We start from the raw sequence: 15,260 nt of genomic DNA on the forward strand, positions 1-15,260 counted from the left end.
GATGATTGAAATTCTTGACCTTGTGGGTTTATTGAACCAAATATGAACAGATTCAACCAATGTTTGCATATTTGTGGATTTCATGCCTGCCTGAAGAGGACAACCTTGATCTTTCAAGACTAGCAATTTGTTCATATTTTAAATTTGTAAAATGTTCAGAAGACTTCTAAAATCCAAGATAAATATAATCAACGACAAAGACACATCAATTGATACAGAGTTTACAGTTTATTACCAAGATTTTAGAAAACTTACAAACAATTTCACAGCTTCAGGTCTTCAGGCACAAGCCAGTTTAGAGAAGACAAGACTGGCCAGTTATAACTCCTGGCCATTCCTTTCCAGAAAGATATGACAGGTGAAGAGAAGCAAACGTCTGGAAAGTGAGAGGAGACTTACACATTCTGAATTACATTCATTTCAACAAGTTGAAAACATAACAGATTGATTTGGTTTGCATATTGGGGATACTGCTTTGAGAAAACGTTCCAACCTCACGCACATAATGTCCTGCATGGTGAAATCACAAGCCAGCCAGCCAGCCAGCCAGCCAGCCAGCCAGCCGCATCTGCTGAGTACTTCGGATCGCCAGTCATAAAGTGAAATCACAGAAATACAAGGATGTAGCCACAAGCCATACACATGTCTCCATTGAATGAAGTACACAAGTACATACATTGAGTTAAAAATCAGCTCACCTGGTCAAATCCAGCATTATCTCAATATTCAGATTTGTGACTAGGCTGGAACACTAGAAAAGATTTTCTCCAGATACAAAGGCTGTATGAAACTTTACATTATCTTGAAGGGACATCTCATTTGCTAGTGAAAAAAAAACTGCATAGGCTACTTATTGATTGCCATAACTCAGAATGCTACTGAGAATCAACAGTTAACCTCACAGGAAGTGCTTTGGCCAGCTTCCATGTTGGAATACTTACAAACAATTAAAGATTAAGGAGATTTTACAATTTAGAGACAGTTACTAAGAATTCACTACATGTAAACAATACAAGAGGTAAACCCTCCACGTACATCTTTTTCTTTAAAAACATTATTTACATACTATAATAACAAGGTTTGGCACTTTTTTTGCAAGAGAAGAGGAAAAAAGATACTACTGTATGCAGCAGACTATATGTTGTTGGCTTTTTTGAGACAGCAGTAGTAGATACATCACAGGTTAGTCCAAGTAGCTCGGAGCACCAAGGAGATGTTTTGTCCTTTAATCATAAGTCTGAGGAGCACTACAACCCTAACTGATTCTGTAATCTCTAAAAGGTGCTTTGTGTTTAAACATGATGACTGGGTTGTCATTTTAAACCTAGGCTTATTTAACTGCAAAAATAATAAAAATGTGCCTGTGACTTACATCATTCAAACCGTCGTATCACATAAATGTAGATGGAAATCAGGAGGGTAATTTAAAATCTTATAAGACCTTTTTTTTTTAATAAGAAACAGTTAAATTACTGCCTACAAAAAATCAGTTTATAAAACTTCATGTATTTAGAAAAGAACTCCATATGGAAAATGATGGATTTTCAAAAAACTGCTACGATTATCACTGTTCTGAGTTTTGGAGAGTAGTTTACAAGTACATTTCCTGCTTTTCAATTTGTGTTCCTTTTTTAAAAAAGTACAGAAAACACTTAACTGTACACACTCTTGTCTAATACTGTCATGGCTCCTGTAACTTTCATATGTTGTGTGGTTGAAGTCGTTAAATTGTGTCTCACTCTCAGGAAGCCACTGAGAACATGATGTTGAGGAGAAATAGCAGAATTTAGACGTCATCATTTGTATTGCAGATGTCCTTGTGATAGTAGCAAAATAAAAAAATGGTGTCATGGTAACACACAGTGAACACAGTGCACCTTCTTCCTCCTCATGCTACCTTCAGGGTGCTACCATAAGTCTGCTGCACAACCACTTGCACGTTGTCTAGGATGAAGTCGAAAGCCATACTCCAAACAGACTCTACCGACTGCTGCATGAGCCTGTAGGGAAAAGACCAGAGATAAGGAATACATGGAAATTAAAAAATAAAGGCGGGGGATGTGCATTCCCTGCAGGGGGGGAACTCTACTTACCTTTTCATATATTTTATAATCAAATCCAATTTCTCCAGATCTTTATCCTCGATCAGATCAGTGCAGAACTTCACCACCTGCAGGATGTCCTCCTCCATGGGTTCTAACAAAAGTGGAATAAAGTGATTAAAACGCATAACAGCATCGGTAATTAAATAAAAAGGCACTATGAGACAGCTGTTCCTTACTGTAAGACTAAAACTAACATTTTAAAATTATTTTCTAGATAGTTCTGTCTTAAAAATAGTAAAAAAAATGTCCATCCAAGTCTCTGAAAGCCCTAAATAGTTTGTCTAAATGTCTTTTTTTATCAGTCCCAAACCCAAATATATTCAGTTTATCATGGGATTAAACATACAAAACACAAAAAGTAGGAAATCTCCCTAATTTAGATTCTGAAAACAGCCTTTTTCTGCATAAAAAAATACTTTTATTATCTTTCTGTGGATCAACTACATATTTTGTTAATGTGCAGCTCGACTTCTACAAAGTATACCTGGTATGGTGGTGACCCATTCCCGCAGGAGTGTCTTAATGTCTGTCATGTCGTAGGCTCCGGCCAACACAGGAGCAGGGCGAGGGATGAATTTGGACACTGGGATGTCTGCTTTAGAGTTTGACGTGGAGGGACCATTTTCCGTCTATGAAGGGGAAAAAAAATGTGTGAGCCATAAACGATCTTCACACACTGCCACCGTGTTTATGTAGGAAAGAGTTTATTGACTCACTTTTAATGTGTTTATTGGTTCCCGTGGTTTTAAAGGAGGTGGCAGGGTTTTGGCCGGGCTGTTAGTCGTGTTTCGTCTCTTCACAGGCGAGGGACCTTTTTTAACGGGACTCGCTGCATTTTTTCTTTTGTAGCGCCGCTTCACCCGACCAATGCCAACGCCAGCTCCTGGCTGTTTCAGCTGCAGCAGAGGATTCTTCGGCTCCACTGCTGGGATACCAACAGGGAATACATGAGCCAAAGAGGACATGCCAGCTTATAATAGTAGTATAACAACTCAACTCATTCCTAACAAATCCACTTTGGGACTTACATATTTTTGCCTGAGGCTGGACATTTGTTACTCTGTTGTAGGCAGACTTCAGTTCCTCCTGCAGCTCTTTGGGAAGGGCGGCAAATACGTCCGGATCAACCTGCAGGCAGGAAACAGGAGAGTCTAAATGACAATAACTCTTGATATCATTCTAACAATTCACACATTTTATTATCATGTAAATAATCCAGCGCCTCTTAAGTCCCGCTCTTGGACAGTTATGGATAGATGGATGGATGGATGGATGGATTGATGGATGGATAGATGGATAGGTGGATACTTTATTGATCCCAATTTGGGAATTTTTTACATTGCAGCAGCTCAATAAATTATTACTATTATGAACTTTTTTTTTATCCACCTCCCTCTTCTCGTACTCCCTACCTGCGAGAAGTGTGGTAGTTCCAGTACAATCCCCGGACTGTCAGGCTGATTTGGAATCTGAAGGAGCAACGTGCCAGCGGGTGGCGTGTATTGTGCTGAAGCAGCAGGAAGAGGAGGGGAGGAGGGACGAGACCTCACAGAGGGAGGACGAGGAGCAGGGGCCGTTGGGCTTGGGGGTCGACGGTGGCTTGATGTCCTGTCCCGATTCGTCCACGACTGCTCCACCTGCTCCCTCAGATCAGCAGGCAGTGCCTCCAACACAGAGCGATCCACCTGGGAAGGAAACACAAGTTGTTGAAAACCTTTAACTGTTCAGCTCCTGCAATCACTCAGATATCTCCTTCCTAAAACAAAAAGTAATACATTTAGAACAGGGTCAAAACACAAGAAATTAATAATAAAGAAAGTATATCTTGTGTGAGCTTTTATATACAATAAAATCTACATAATGAAAAGATATTTCCTTTGAGTCCTTACCTGTGAAGGGGAGGGGACCTCGATACTGAAGTTGAGACGCACTCGAGAGTTTTTGGGAGTTTGTCTGCCTGCATGCTGGTCTCTGCTCGTCCCTGGGACCGGCTCGGGGGAGGAAAGAGGACGTGGAGTGGAGCTGGAGGGCGGGCCGACGTTTAAGGAAGCATTTTCCTGATGTGTGCTGTCGTCAGCAGCAGCTGTAAAGTTGATGTTAAACAGAATTGATATCCCAGACGACAACTAAGACACAAACTGAAACACAAAGACTTTACACTGACTTCTTTTCCTAGATCTGCCATTTCCCTGGCCTAGCAACATTTGTTTGATGGAGCGACACCCGGGGCCCGCGGAGTCCTGGGGGCCAGAGTGATGTCCGTCAAGGAGCTGGACCTGGATGCCGATTCCCCTCATTTCCTGGACCTGCAGCTTCATGGCGTGGAACAGCTTGATGACAGCAGCGGCGATCAGCTGACCGCTGTCAGTGGACTGAGCGAGCATCACAGACCTGACAGAGGAGGAGACAGACAGAAATGAGTCGACACAGAGACAACGACATATAAGCAATGGAGAGGACATTATAAACCACTAGACACACACAGGGATTATGATACACATGCACCTTTTTCAATTTTCAATCCTGATTTTTATTTATTTTTTAAAGCCAATCGGCCAAATTAAGATTTGTTCCAATTTCTGTTTTCTTCTGTTTCTTATAAATACAATTACAGTGGTCGATCAGTGCATGGTTGATGGTCTCACCTGGCGAGGTTATCACATATGCCATGACCTCCGTATTTAGCCGGCTCCAGTGGCGCTCCAGCTTTTCGCACCATGACCTTGAGGGTAACTTTGCGGCCCCGCAGCCCGGAATCCTGTAAACGTTTCTGCACCTCCATGGACAAGTTAGTGAGGAAAGACTCAGCCTCGTCAACCTGGACACAGTGGAAGGGGGTCAAAGGGGTAAGAGAAGGGTGGGAAATGCAGAAAATAACAGTGCAGCCACTCCTCATTTCTGATTTACAGTGTTTCTTAATTTCAATATTGGGTGGGTTCCTTTAATTTCATCCCTCATGTCATTGTATTTCTTCTCTTTTGTTTTCTTTTAGCATGCACAAATAAAGAACTACAGAAAGAATAAATGAACCAACAGAAAGACAGGTCGGTCCAACCTTAGTGAAGCGGATGTTGTAGTTTATATCAGCAGAGACAGACTTCCTCTCCTTCTCGTAGCGGACAGGCCGCTCATCGAGGCCCCTGCAGAAGCGGAACAGAGTCTGTCCGGTCCGAGGTCCGAACTTCTTCTGCAGCTGCGACAGAGAAACCTGCTGGAGATCCCCACACGACCTCACTCCCATACCAGCCAGCTTTCTGCCCATAACAGGACCCACACCTTTGGGAAATAGAAGACAATCAATCGAAAATGTTCTCCAGGAAACACTGTATGCTGAGCGACCAGCAGGTGGAGCTGTGTGTACCTGGTAAGCTGGTCACTGGCAGCTCCCTGATAAAATCATCCACCTCTTCAGGCTTCAGGAGGTGCTGTCCGTCTGGCTTGGCTTTACGGGTCGCCAGTCGAGCCAGGAGGATGTTGGACCCTGAACAGATGAGCAGCTTGTAACTTTTATAATGTCTCAACACCTAAATATATGTTTGTCATGTCGTATTTTTATTGCTGCTACTCATTTTTGGCCATGCTACTTGTATATAAGTTAGCTTACTCTTTATTATCGCTTGACTTTATTTACCTGCTATGCCAATTTGGCTGTAACACTGTAAGTTCCCCCGCTGCAGGACTCATTAAAGAATTCTGATTCTGATCAAATAGAAACACTGACATGATGTATTTTACAGTACAGGAACAACAGAAACTCACCCATGCCCACTGAAGCACAGCATCCTGTTTTCTCGTTGATGTCGGCTCTGATCGCGCCGGCCAGATCTTGTGGGTCGATGCGCAGCTCGGCCAGCAGAGCAGAACCGTCGATTAACACCTCATCACAGCTCAGAGCCTCGATGTCATGGGTGTAACTGCAGAGAACAAATTGAATAGAAGGCGTGCTTCGTGTCATTCTGCCTGTAAGAGGACAGGGAAGTGAGTGAGAAATAAAACAGAGCAGGGAGTTCTTCTTACCCCGCCAGAGTCTCATACATGGTGAGAGCCACCTCTTTGTACGCTTCAAAATCATATCGGACGGACTGCAGCGAGGGACAGAGCTGTTTAGCTTTCCCAAAAAACATCCCGTTCTTCACGCCCGCCTGCCTGTGAGAGGGAACCATTTACAGTCAGTATAAAAACATAGTTCCCACATCTTCTCAAGCATATGATTCAAGGACCCAGCACAGGATGGATGAAGACATGATTAAGTGACATCACTAAGATATTTCAGAATGAGAACTAGCAGGCTTTACAGAAACTCATACATCAATTACAAACACAAAGAGGTTGGAATGAGTGAACACTTCTCAATCGTGCTGCGATGCGGTGATGGGAGACTTTGTGTTCTCTCTAACTGTTTTACAAAACAATGGCAGTATGATGAGCATTAAGAAAGACTTAAATCAGAGTTGAAGAGCTAATTCAAGAACTTGTAATGACTCGTATCTATTTTACGTCAAATAGCACAAACCTTTAGCGTCATATTAACCATTCCTTTAAACCATATATACAGATATTTGTGTTTTGTAACATGGACAGCATGCCCCCGGTTTGGAGAAAACCGACATTTGAGCACCATAGCTGAGGTTAAGCGATGAACACCAGAAAAAATAAATACCAATGAAAATGAATATCCTACCTGGCTTCATAACTGCAGGATGCAATCTCTGCCATGGAGAGAGTAGCAGCATCCAGGTCCACTCCGTTCGTATAGGGGACAGGACTGTCTTGTGATGGACTTGTGTCCAGATCGTCATCCTCCCTCTCTGAAAGGCAGGACAAATGTGCATTTAGTGTCAGGATAATACAGGAAATGCACAGGCGTATGAAGAATCAAGGTCAGCAGCAAGCTCCATGACAACCAGGGAGTGTATGATGTGCCTCTCACCAGGGAGAGCATGTTTCCTCTGGTAGTACTCGCGCTCCAGCTGAGGCTGGGCCCCGGGCCTCAGGGGGACCCGACCGTGTCCACGGTTACTGGTCACAGCTACAGGCATCCCTGCAAGACAACCACGAGATCAACCAGGTGACGGACTGGATGTCTGACACTGCTCTGTGCAGCAGGTGCCTGTGCTGTGTTGCATATAAATATGTTTCACTGGCAGCACACACTTCAAAACAGATCCAAAGGAGGCCTTACCTTTGAGCTCTGGTCGATGCCTGATCCCCACAGACACGAAGAAACAGTCCATGTCCACGTGAAAAATACACGATTTGACACTTGTGGGTGCTGACGTACCTGACCACACAAACAAAAGCAACAAGTCAGAGGAAGCTTTTGCAAATCACGATATGAATGCAACATCAAAGGATCCACAGAACTCCAGGAGTACTCATTGAATACTGCAAATGAGTGATTACTGATCATTTAAGAACTAGGAACTGTTATTATAGGCCTTATTTGTGCTTTGTGTATTCAAGATTAGAAACCCCACCTCTTGTTCTAGCCTTTTTTGTCAGCCTATAGTCAAGGAAAAAAAAAAGACACATAGCGAGGATGAATGTCTCTGACAGAATTTGAAGAGGAGAAATTATGTGGAATGCGTCTCAGACCTTTGAGTCACCATGAGACCTAAATATAGAGGGTATGCACAGACGTCATTTTCCCACCGGCACACAACCCCCTCAGTCAGACTGACGGGCTAAAGGGCAAAACAAGCAGCTGTAAGTTGTCAAAAGTTGGAAGCAGAGCATAGAGGAAGTTGCTCTCCTTAAATCTATCCAAAGAACCATTGGTTCACAGAACTGGGCAGGAACAATGTTGCCTGTCATTTGTCGAAAGATATTCTAGTTGTATGTGGACAGGTTGAAATGCATATTCTCCCTTTATTACAGCTCTCTGTGAACTTGTTACTGTAAGGGACCATATCAGGCTTTATGGAGATATTCTTTCCTGTAGTGTGTTATATATAGGTTTTTGTCCATGTACATGGTCTTCATAGGCTAAAATCCCTGTGTTCCCTCCAGAGGGAGTTTCTCTCTCGCAATCCAACCCCCCGCCAGACACGATAGAAGTCATTTATTTACTTCTGCAACATACTGATGTCATTTTGTAAAACTTGGGCTTCTATTGGCTAGCGCTCCAACACATTGTGCGTGATAGGCTAAGGGGCGGGACATCTCTAAGCAGTTGACCAATCACAACAGAGCCGGCCATCTAACCAATCAGAGCAGACTGGGCTCTGGTTTCAGACAGAGGGTGAAAAGAGGCGCTGCAGCACAGGCAGTGTGAGAAAAATAAAGAGCTTTTTGAAGTTTAAAGCATGGAGACATGTCCCAGTAGAGGAAAATTGAGCTTAACATATCTTCTGCGACACTACCACTCAGGGGGGGGTAACCACAGTTCAGCTGACAGTGACATCACATACACTGCATATATACCCTTGTTATAAAACACTTTTTTGTGACCCTTCCTCTCTTACCTCCACTGTCTGCAGAGCGCTGGTCCACCGATTTTCTCAATCGTTCTCTCCCAGGAAAGGACGCGCCCCCCGCTGCTTTCCTCTTGCTGTGCAGCTCATTGACATACTCCGAGAAGCCAGACCTCCATGTGGAGATCTGGTGTAAACGTGAGTGAGAGTAATACTCAGAGATCAGACCGCCCGTCTGTGCCATCAGCAGCGCCGAGGACTTAGAGGGTGATGGAAACTTTTCAGTGAGATGATGAGGTTTGGATGTTATGTTGGTCGAGTTTGGCGAGGCAGATGAAAAGGCATTGTGGTGACTTCCGTTCAGACGAACAGGAGAATGAGAAAGAGAGCGATGTGCAGGTGAAGGAGGAGTCTTCTCTGGATTTGAATTAAGCGGACGGGATGTCTGGAGCTGTTTTGGGACTATGTGGGTTTCGGTGGCTTTTAAAGCCTCCTGGTAGGTAGGTGGTGGAGGTTTGAGTCTCTTCTCGTTGGCTTCATGTGAACTGGATTGCTTCAAAGAGACCGCAGACTGGTCGGATTGCTTTGGAGGACTCTGGGGGAACTCATAAGGGTCGGGTTTGGTCTGAAGCGGCCCAGGACTGTGAGGTTTATCGTCTGAACTCTTGACTCCACGTTGAGGCAGCTCCTTGTCATCAGAGGGTTCATCTGTAGCAGGGGACAGCAGGTCCTCTGGCTTTAAGGCACCATTAACAAGATGAGTGTGTCCATTCGTCAGGGAAGCTTCCTTCACCACCTGCGGCAGAGGATCTGCTTTGCCACACTCTTGCATTTCTTTTGATTTCGAATGGCTCATCACGTCAAATGAGGTCTGCAGAAATCCATTTCTGTGAGATAAAGAGATGAAGAGGTTTCATTTAATAAGAAATAATGTATCACAATGTGTGTAAATGAAAAACGGTTCTCTCTTTCTGGATTCCTACACTATTTAGCAAGTGCATTTCCATTACTTTTAATACATTTGACCTATGATTAAACATTGTTTTAAGATATTACGGACAGGCAAATAGGCCAGGCTTGAGGGCAGACAATTAGAAAAAGAGATGTTTTATTCTTTGAGGAAATTAGTGTTGTATAATGTAAAACAACTTAAGCTTTGTGGATTTAAAAGTTTTCAAGTATTTTTCCAGGCCTGGAAATATTAACTATTCAATTTCAAATTCTATGAATTTCCCACTTTTCTGGCTCATTAAATTTCCATACTCACATTTTTATTTCCACTTGCTTGCAGCTGCTGTTGCAAGAAGAGTTGCTGTGAGGTTGTTGTTGACCGGGGCTCTGGTGCTGCAGATTAGCTTGAGGTGTTTGTAGAAGGGAAAGTGGGGGTTTTTGGGGGGGTTTGATGGGGCTTGGGTTAGGCAGCAGGTGGGTGTGTGAGGGGCTTCTGTGCCTGGGGTCTGTGTTGAGGTAAGTGGATGCTAAGTGGCTTGGCTGTGGGTTAATGAAGCGAGCAGCAGAGCTCTGCTGCACGGACTGAGGTTGGATGTTGTCTTGGTAAAGTCGACTGTGGTTTGGGGGGGGGGTGGAGTTATTCTGGCTTTCATGGTTGAGAACAGAGCGTTGCATGCTGCGCTGCATGCTGCGTTGCGGCAGGTGAAGCTTCTGATGGCTCGGTCCTGCAATCTCCGACGCCTGGCGCGATATCATAGCAGGGAAGAGCGGGCCCTTCTGATTGTACAGCTGGTACTGCAGGCAGGGCAGGAGACACCCAGCCTTGATACTGTTTAAAACAAATGAGAATGTAAACACAGGGGATTTTACACTATGATATTTAATAAGCAAGACATTCTCCTCCCCTACGGAACTCACCTGTCAGTGATCCACAGCGGCCTGACGATCTTCTCCCCTCTGAGCTCTTTGATTTTGCTGTTGGGCAGGTTATTGGCGATGATGTGGGAGACCTTGGAGCGAGAGTAGTACATGTGGAACTGACCGCCGTGCAGCATCATCAGCCTGCGCAGCTCATCTACACTCGGGTCTGCTCCCAAACAGTCAAATAAACAATAAAATATCAACCAAAAGACAAAAAAAACGTATCTCTACGGTATTACACACAAGACAAAAGTCAGACTAGCAGAAAATCATCACAAACAAAGGAAACATTTACATGAGCAACAAATAAAGTCAGTTATGTGAAAGGAACAAGAAGAAAAACAACTATTTTGATATATATATTTGACTTTTATCTCTTTGGATTTAGTTTTTTGTGGTGCCGAATGTTACATATATCATCCCCTGAGATGTTTGCCTCAAAGAACTAATCTACAATGTCTCTCACAGAGTTACTCAATATAACCCACACACTTTGTGGGGAGAAGTTTGCTGTAGGAAATATTTTCTTTCTACTCAACTACACCTGCCAGAGAATGAGCACCAGCGTCCTGAGCAGATGCCCGCTTCCTTCTCTGCAGTGATATGTTAGCACAACACGTAAGATGGGAAATGTGTATTTCTTGATGCTCGGGTGACTTCAGGAAGGATGAATGATGAATTATTGAGAGGGAAAGAGAGAAAAACTAGTGTGAAAATATGGAGGTGCTGTAGTCTTACCTGTGTATCCGTTAACATAGATAGACACTCCATTGAAAATAGTGGAGCAGGTCCCGTCCTTCTGAATCTCTCTGGGGGTGTCCAGTTTAAACTGCTCATCCAGTTTAGAGACTTTGGCAGCCATGTAGCCGCCCTGCACACAAGAAGGAGGGCAGAGACAGAGAAGGTTAGAAAAACACTTTCAACTAAGACTGCGCCTGCAGAATCCCACAGCAATATGGCAATCTAGGATATTTGTGAAAATGTACAAATAAATGTATACGTTTGTTATTTAATGGTTTATAAAATAATGGCCCAAAATGTTTGTTTGGCCATAAATGAATACATCTTTCAAGGTTAATATAGAGTCTTGAAATGCTGTTAGGAATATCAAAATGTCTTTCTCTATGATGAGTATAGTACCTCCATAAACACCAAATTTGACTAATTTTATGTATATAAAAGGAAAATACTTCACAGTTTTAGGTAATGTTAATTGCTTCATGTTTTTTGTTCAATCTGGCTAAAATATTGAATCAATATATGAAATGGTCTGTTGATTATTACGAATATATTATATAAAGTCTCTACAATTACAATTTGTATGCAGGGACATTTCTGCAGCACTGCAATACATAAATACAGAAAGGTATTTAGTTCCATGTTTCACCTTTTACATACAAATAGCGTGCCCTGTGCGATTTGGATATTGCACTAATACTGCAATTATGATAATTTTCCAAATAATTGATACTATCAGTATGTATGACATTAAGGGGCACATGTATGTTACCATGGGTAAATGAGGGTTTACATTGTTCTACTTCAGTTACACAAATAGCTTTGTGGGATTACGGTCTTGTCTGTATGGTGATACTACTGTTATTATGTGATGTAGTTTTGGGGCGTGGCCCTCCAGCCTGAAACTAATTAGACAATGACTAGCGATCTGCTTCAGGCTCTTCGCTGCTTTAATGAAATTGCAGGGGGTGAAGAAGAAAAGGGATGTTCACTTACAGTCTCCCAGTAATATTGTGAAACTCACTTTGCATAAACCTAGCAATACCTTTTATCTCAGTGCAATTGTTACTCTTAACGTAGTATTTACAACTGCATATTCATCAGTCTATCTACCTACCTTGAGGTTACATTTCTCAGAAGGTCATGTGCGCAACTGTTTTTATTTTCATGTCTTCATTCTGGGGTTATTTTTGTCCTAAATTGTTTGATTATGATTACACTCACCCTCTCAGCCCAACCATTGTCACCACTGGCATTGGCTTTCTTCTTTGACCACACATCTCGACTCATACTGAGATACCTGAAAGCAAGACAAGAAAAGTTAGAAATAACTACTGGAAAGACACCAGACTGCCCTCAGTTTAGTGCTTAGTTCATTAATAAAGTTAAGAACGATAAACCTTTATTAAACTTCATACAGGTGTCAGAGCAGCAACAGCAATAAGAGTGAAACACAGGATAGGACAATTACTAGAATAGTTCACGTGACAAATATGAATACAAAATGAAAGTAATGCTGTAAATAAAATAAAAATACGTGGTAGCACAGATTACATTCAAGCAAATACATAAAGATCATTACAGTATTTTGCTTTTACAAAACTTGTTGATCACACATTTGTGTTTGTGATGCACACAAATAGCTTTCCAATCATCCTGATATGATGGTGGATGTAAACATAAATCAGAAACATGCGTGTCAATCATTTTAATTATGAACTTAGTAAATAATATCTGCAAAAAATCCTGACTTTGTGATGGTTGCTTGTTTTTACAAAGCCTCCTCAGCTGCAGACAAGCTCTGACACTAATGGCTGTTGTGTTCTGCATTTACTACTATAGTTCAATGTCAATTCAGCAGATATGTTGTGATATTGGTTTTACGCACAGCTTTGTGTCCAAGGGCATGCCCAGGCAGGTCTGCAGACACTGACAGGTTGGTTACAACAGAGCCCCATGTGGCACTTTGTCACATTCCCAATGCAAGCAGCTAACAGCAAGTTAGCCTAGCCACTCAAGCAATGCTTTGTTTGTTAGTAAATCGGGAATGTCGATGCCGCATGACAGGACTGGTTAACATGGTGTCAATGCAAGCAGAAATACGAGTTGAGTGTGGCCATGCACTCATGAACAAAGCTGCCAATTCAGCTAGCAGACAATAGACACATTAAGGTTACTTATAACGACTTTGCAACTTCCATGCGGTTGTGAATCTGCAAACCACTCCTGGATAAATGATGGCAAACACAAGTGACTTGTTTTTACCTTTAATCCTGTCAGGCTGTGTTTTTCGCCACAGACTTCTCTGCAGATACAACACACAGTGCGCACTGATTACGCGGTGAGACCAAAGCAAAGCGAAATGAAAATCCTCCTGTCAGTAAACGCTAGCTCGACTCGTCAACCTTTACTTTGTTCTTCAGATAAGTCCTTTTTGTTGGGCTGAAATCCCTTTATTTTGTCTTGCTGCCACGCCATGTCTCTTCAGCGTTTTCGCTCTCACTCCCAGTCCTTTTGCTCTCCATTTCTACCGCCCGCCTGCTGGAGCTTTTTGCTTTCTCTTTTCTCAGCGAGCGTCAAGCGAAGTAAGCAGAACTTAGTAGTTCCGGGTGTTTTTCAAAATAAAACATTCGAGGACAATAAACGTTAAAGGTGTGTACGTGCTGTTGATGGAAACAGGGGGGGTTATATAAAGAAAGATAGGTGTTAAAAATGTACATTTAATATATTTAGATTCAAATACTTATCTAAATATAGGGTCTAAACATTGAGGCAACACAGTCAGTAAGAATCCTCTTCTAAATTAAACATTTAGGTTGACATTATTCCCATTTCAATTGTTCCGACTCAATTTCTTTGCATAAATGTTCCTGTTATGTCATTTATATTTGAACAAATCTTGCGAATATTTGTATTTCTTTGCTTTTCTTTTTGTCTGACTATGGAAGAGTAATTTATATCCTGTCTAGCCAAGACTGAGTTTTATTTTTAAAAGCACCACACAACTTCCGGTTAGCTTATAGCGTCTCTCAGCTAACTTGATCCGGCTCATCCCCGGCTTCTTGTTTTTAGCATCAAGTTGTGGTTATAATGCTGCCACGGTGCGGGCAACCGGGTGCATGTCACCTGAAATGACTGTAAAACATATCCTGTAAAAGCTGTGTACAGTTTACAAACCCCCCATACTTTCACTGGACCACAGCATATATGAACACTAACAATAGAGTCATTTGCATACAGAAAATAACCGTTGGTTTATCTCTCTTTGACCGTTTGTCCACCTCTAAATATGTGTTTCTTATATCAGGAGGGTTTGTGTTCACAGTGCGCCCACACTGCCTGCTTTCCTGCGGCAGACAGTCGATGAAAAGCGTAGTCTGGGGTTTTTTTCTCTCGGTGTTTGTGCTGTCTGGCTCCGGGCAGCTCGGTGTCCTCAAACGGCCCGGAACACATTCACTACTGACGGCCGTGACGCAGAGGGACGTGCGTATGATCCAGCAGCAGTCACGGTGCTCACATTGACACAATAATAACCAAGTACAGTTTAAGTACAGTAAGAAAAAACCTTTTTAAAAATGGGTTATTTATTAATGAATTAATGCACCATGGAGTGAAACAAGGTCACATGCACACTGAGTCAAAACCATAAACTGTCTGTTTCATATAGGCTATAAATACATCTGCAGTAATAATAACCAAATACTAATGTGGTGTATTTACAGTAAGACACATCTAATTGGACTTTTGTGTCCTGTATTTCTATGCTTTCCACGTTAGTGATGAGCTCAATGAATGAATTAATGCACCATGGAGTGAAATAAGGTCACACGCACACTGAGCCAGAACCATAGACTGCCTGTTACGTAAATATAGAAGCTATAAATAAATCTGAAGATTCGATCAATGCCCAGAATGAAAAAGAGTAATGCTTAAGAGCAAAGCTTCTTTTCTTTTTTGTCTTTTGTATATGCCTGAATTAATTGAGGCTAATTCCTATTAATAGCTTCTTTTCTTTTTTTATCAATAAAGGCAACAAAGGGTAAATTATAAGAATGCTAAACAATCATGAAGAGATTAAATGATTAAGCCTACTTGATCTGTATCAATTTGCAAACAGATCCAGCAGTCACCT

The 15,260-nt window shown here is 42.2% G+C and overlaps 1 protein-coding gene across 1 annotated transcript; it reads right to left on the reverse strand.

Moving 5' to 3' along the window:
* Window positions 1-209: 209 nt before the first annotated feature.
* On the reverse strand, window positions 210-13,642 carry rev1 (REV1 DNA directed polymerase). Its single transcript, XM_063888589.1, has 22 exons — window positions 13,394-13,642; window positions 12,353-12,428; window positions 11,129-11,261; window positions 10,388-10,556; window positions 9,786-10,298; window positions 8,570-9,405; window positions 7,288-7,386; window positions 7,036-7,146; window positions 6,787-6,913; window positions 6,123-6,251; window positions 5,865-6,019; window positions 5,467-5,586; window positions 5,161-5,381; window positions 4,751-4,923; window positions 4,270-4,496; window positions 3,995-4,188; window positions 3,518-3,790; window positions 3,134-3,233; window positions 2,822-3,030; window positions 2,590-2,734; window positions 2,094-2,196; window positions 210-2,000 (listed from the first exon to the last, which is right to left on the reverse strand). Exons 2-22 carry the CDS (start codon window positions 12,416-12,418, stop codon window positions 1,889-1,891), a joined length of 4,215 nt encoding a protein of 1,404 aa, XP_063744659.1. The 5' UTR covers window positions 12,419-12,428; window positions 13,394-13,642; the 3' UTR covers window positions 210-1,888.
* Between the last annotated feature and the right edge of the window lie 1,618 nt (window positions 13,643-15,260).

Source organism: Eleginops maclovinus, chromosome 7 (genome assembly GCF_036324505.1).
Source record: "Eleginops maclovinus isolate JMC-PN-2008 ecotype Puerto Natales chromosome 7, JC_Emac_rtc_rv5, whole genome shotgun sequence".
Classification (NCBI taxonomy): domain Eukaryota; kingdom Metazoa; phylum Chordata; class Actinopteri; order Perciformes; family Eleginopidae; genus Eleginops; species Eleginops maclovinus.

Coding starts and splice junctions, on each gene's coding strand:
- rev1 (XM_063888589.1), bottom strand. CDS start 12,418: ATGAGTCGAGATGTGTGGTCAAAGAAGAAAGCCAATGCCAGTGGTGAC. Junction 6,914..7,035: donor GAGGAAACATGCTCTCCCTG/GTGAGAGGCACA, acceptor CCTGCCTTTCAG/AGAGGGAGGATGACGATCTG. Junction 3,791..3,994: donor AGGTCCCCTCCCCTTCACAG/GTAAGGACTCAA, acceptor TTTCCTTCCCAG/GTGGATCGCTCTGTGTTGGA.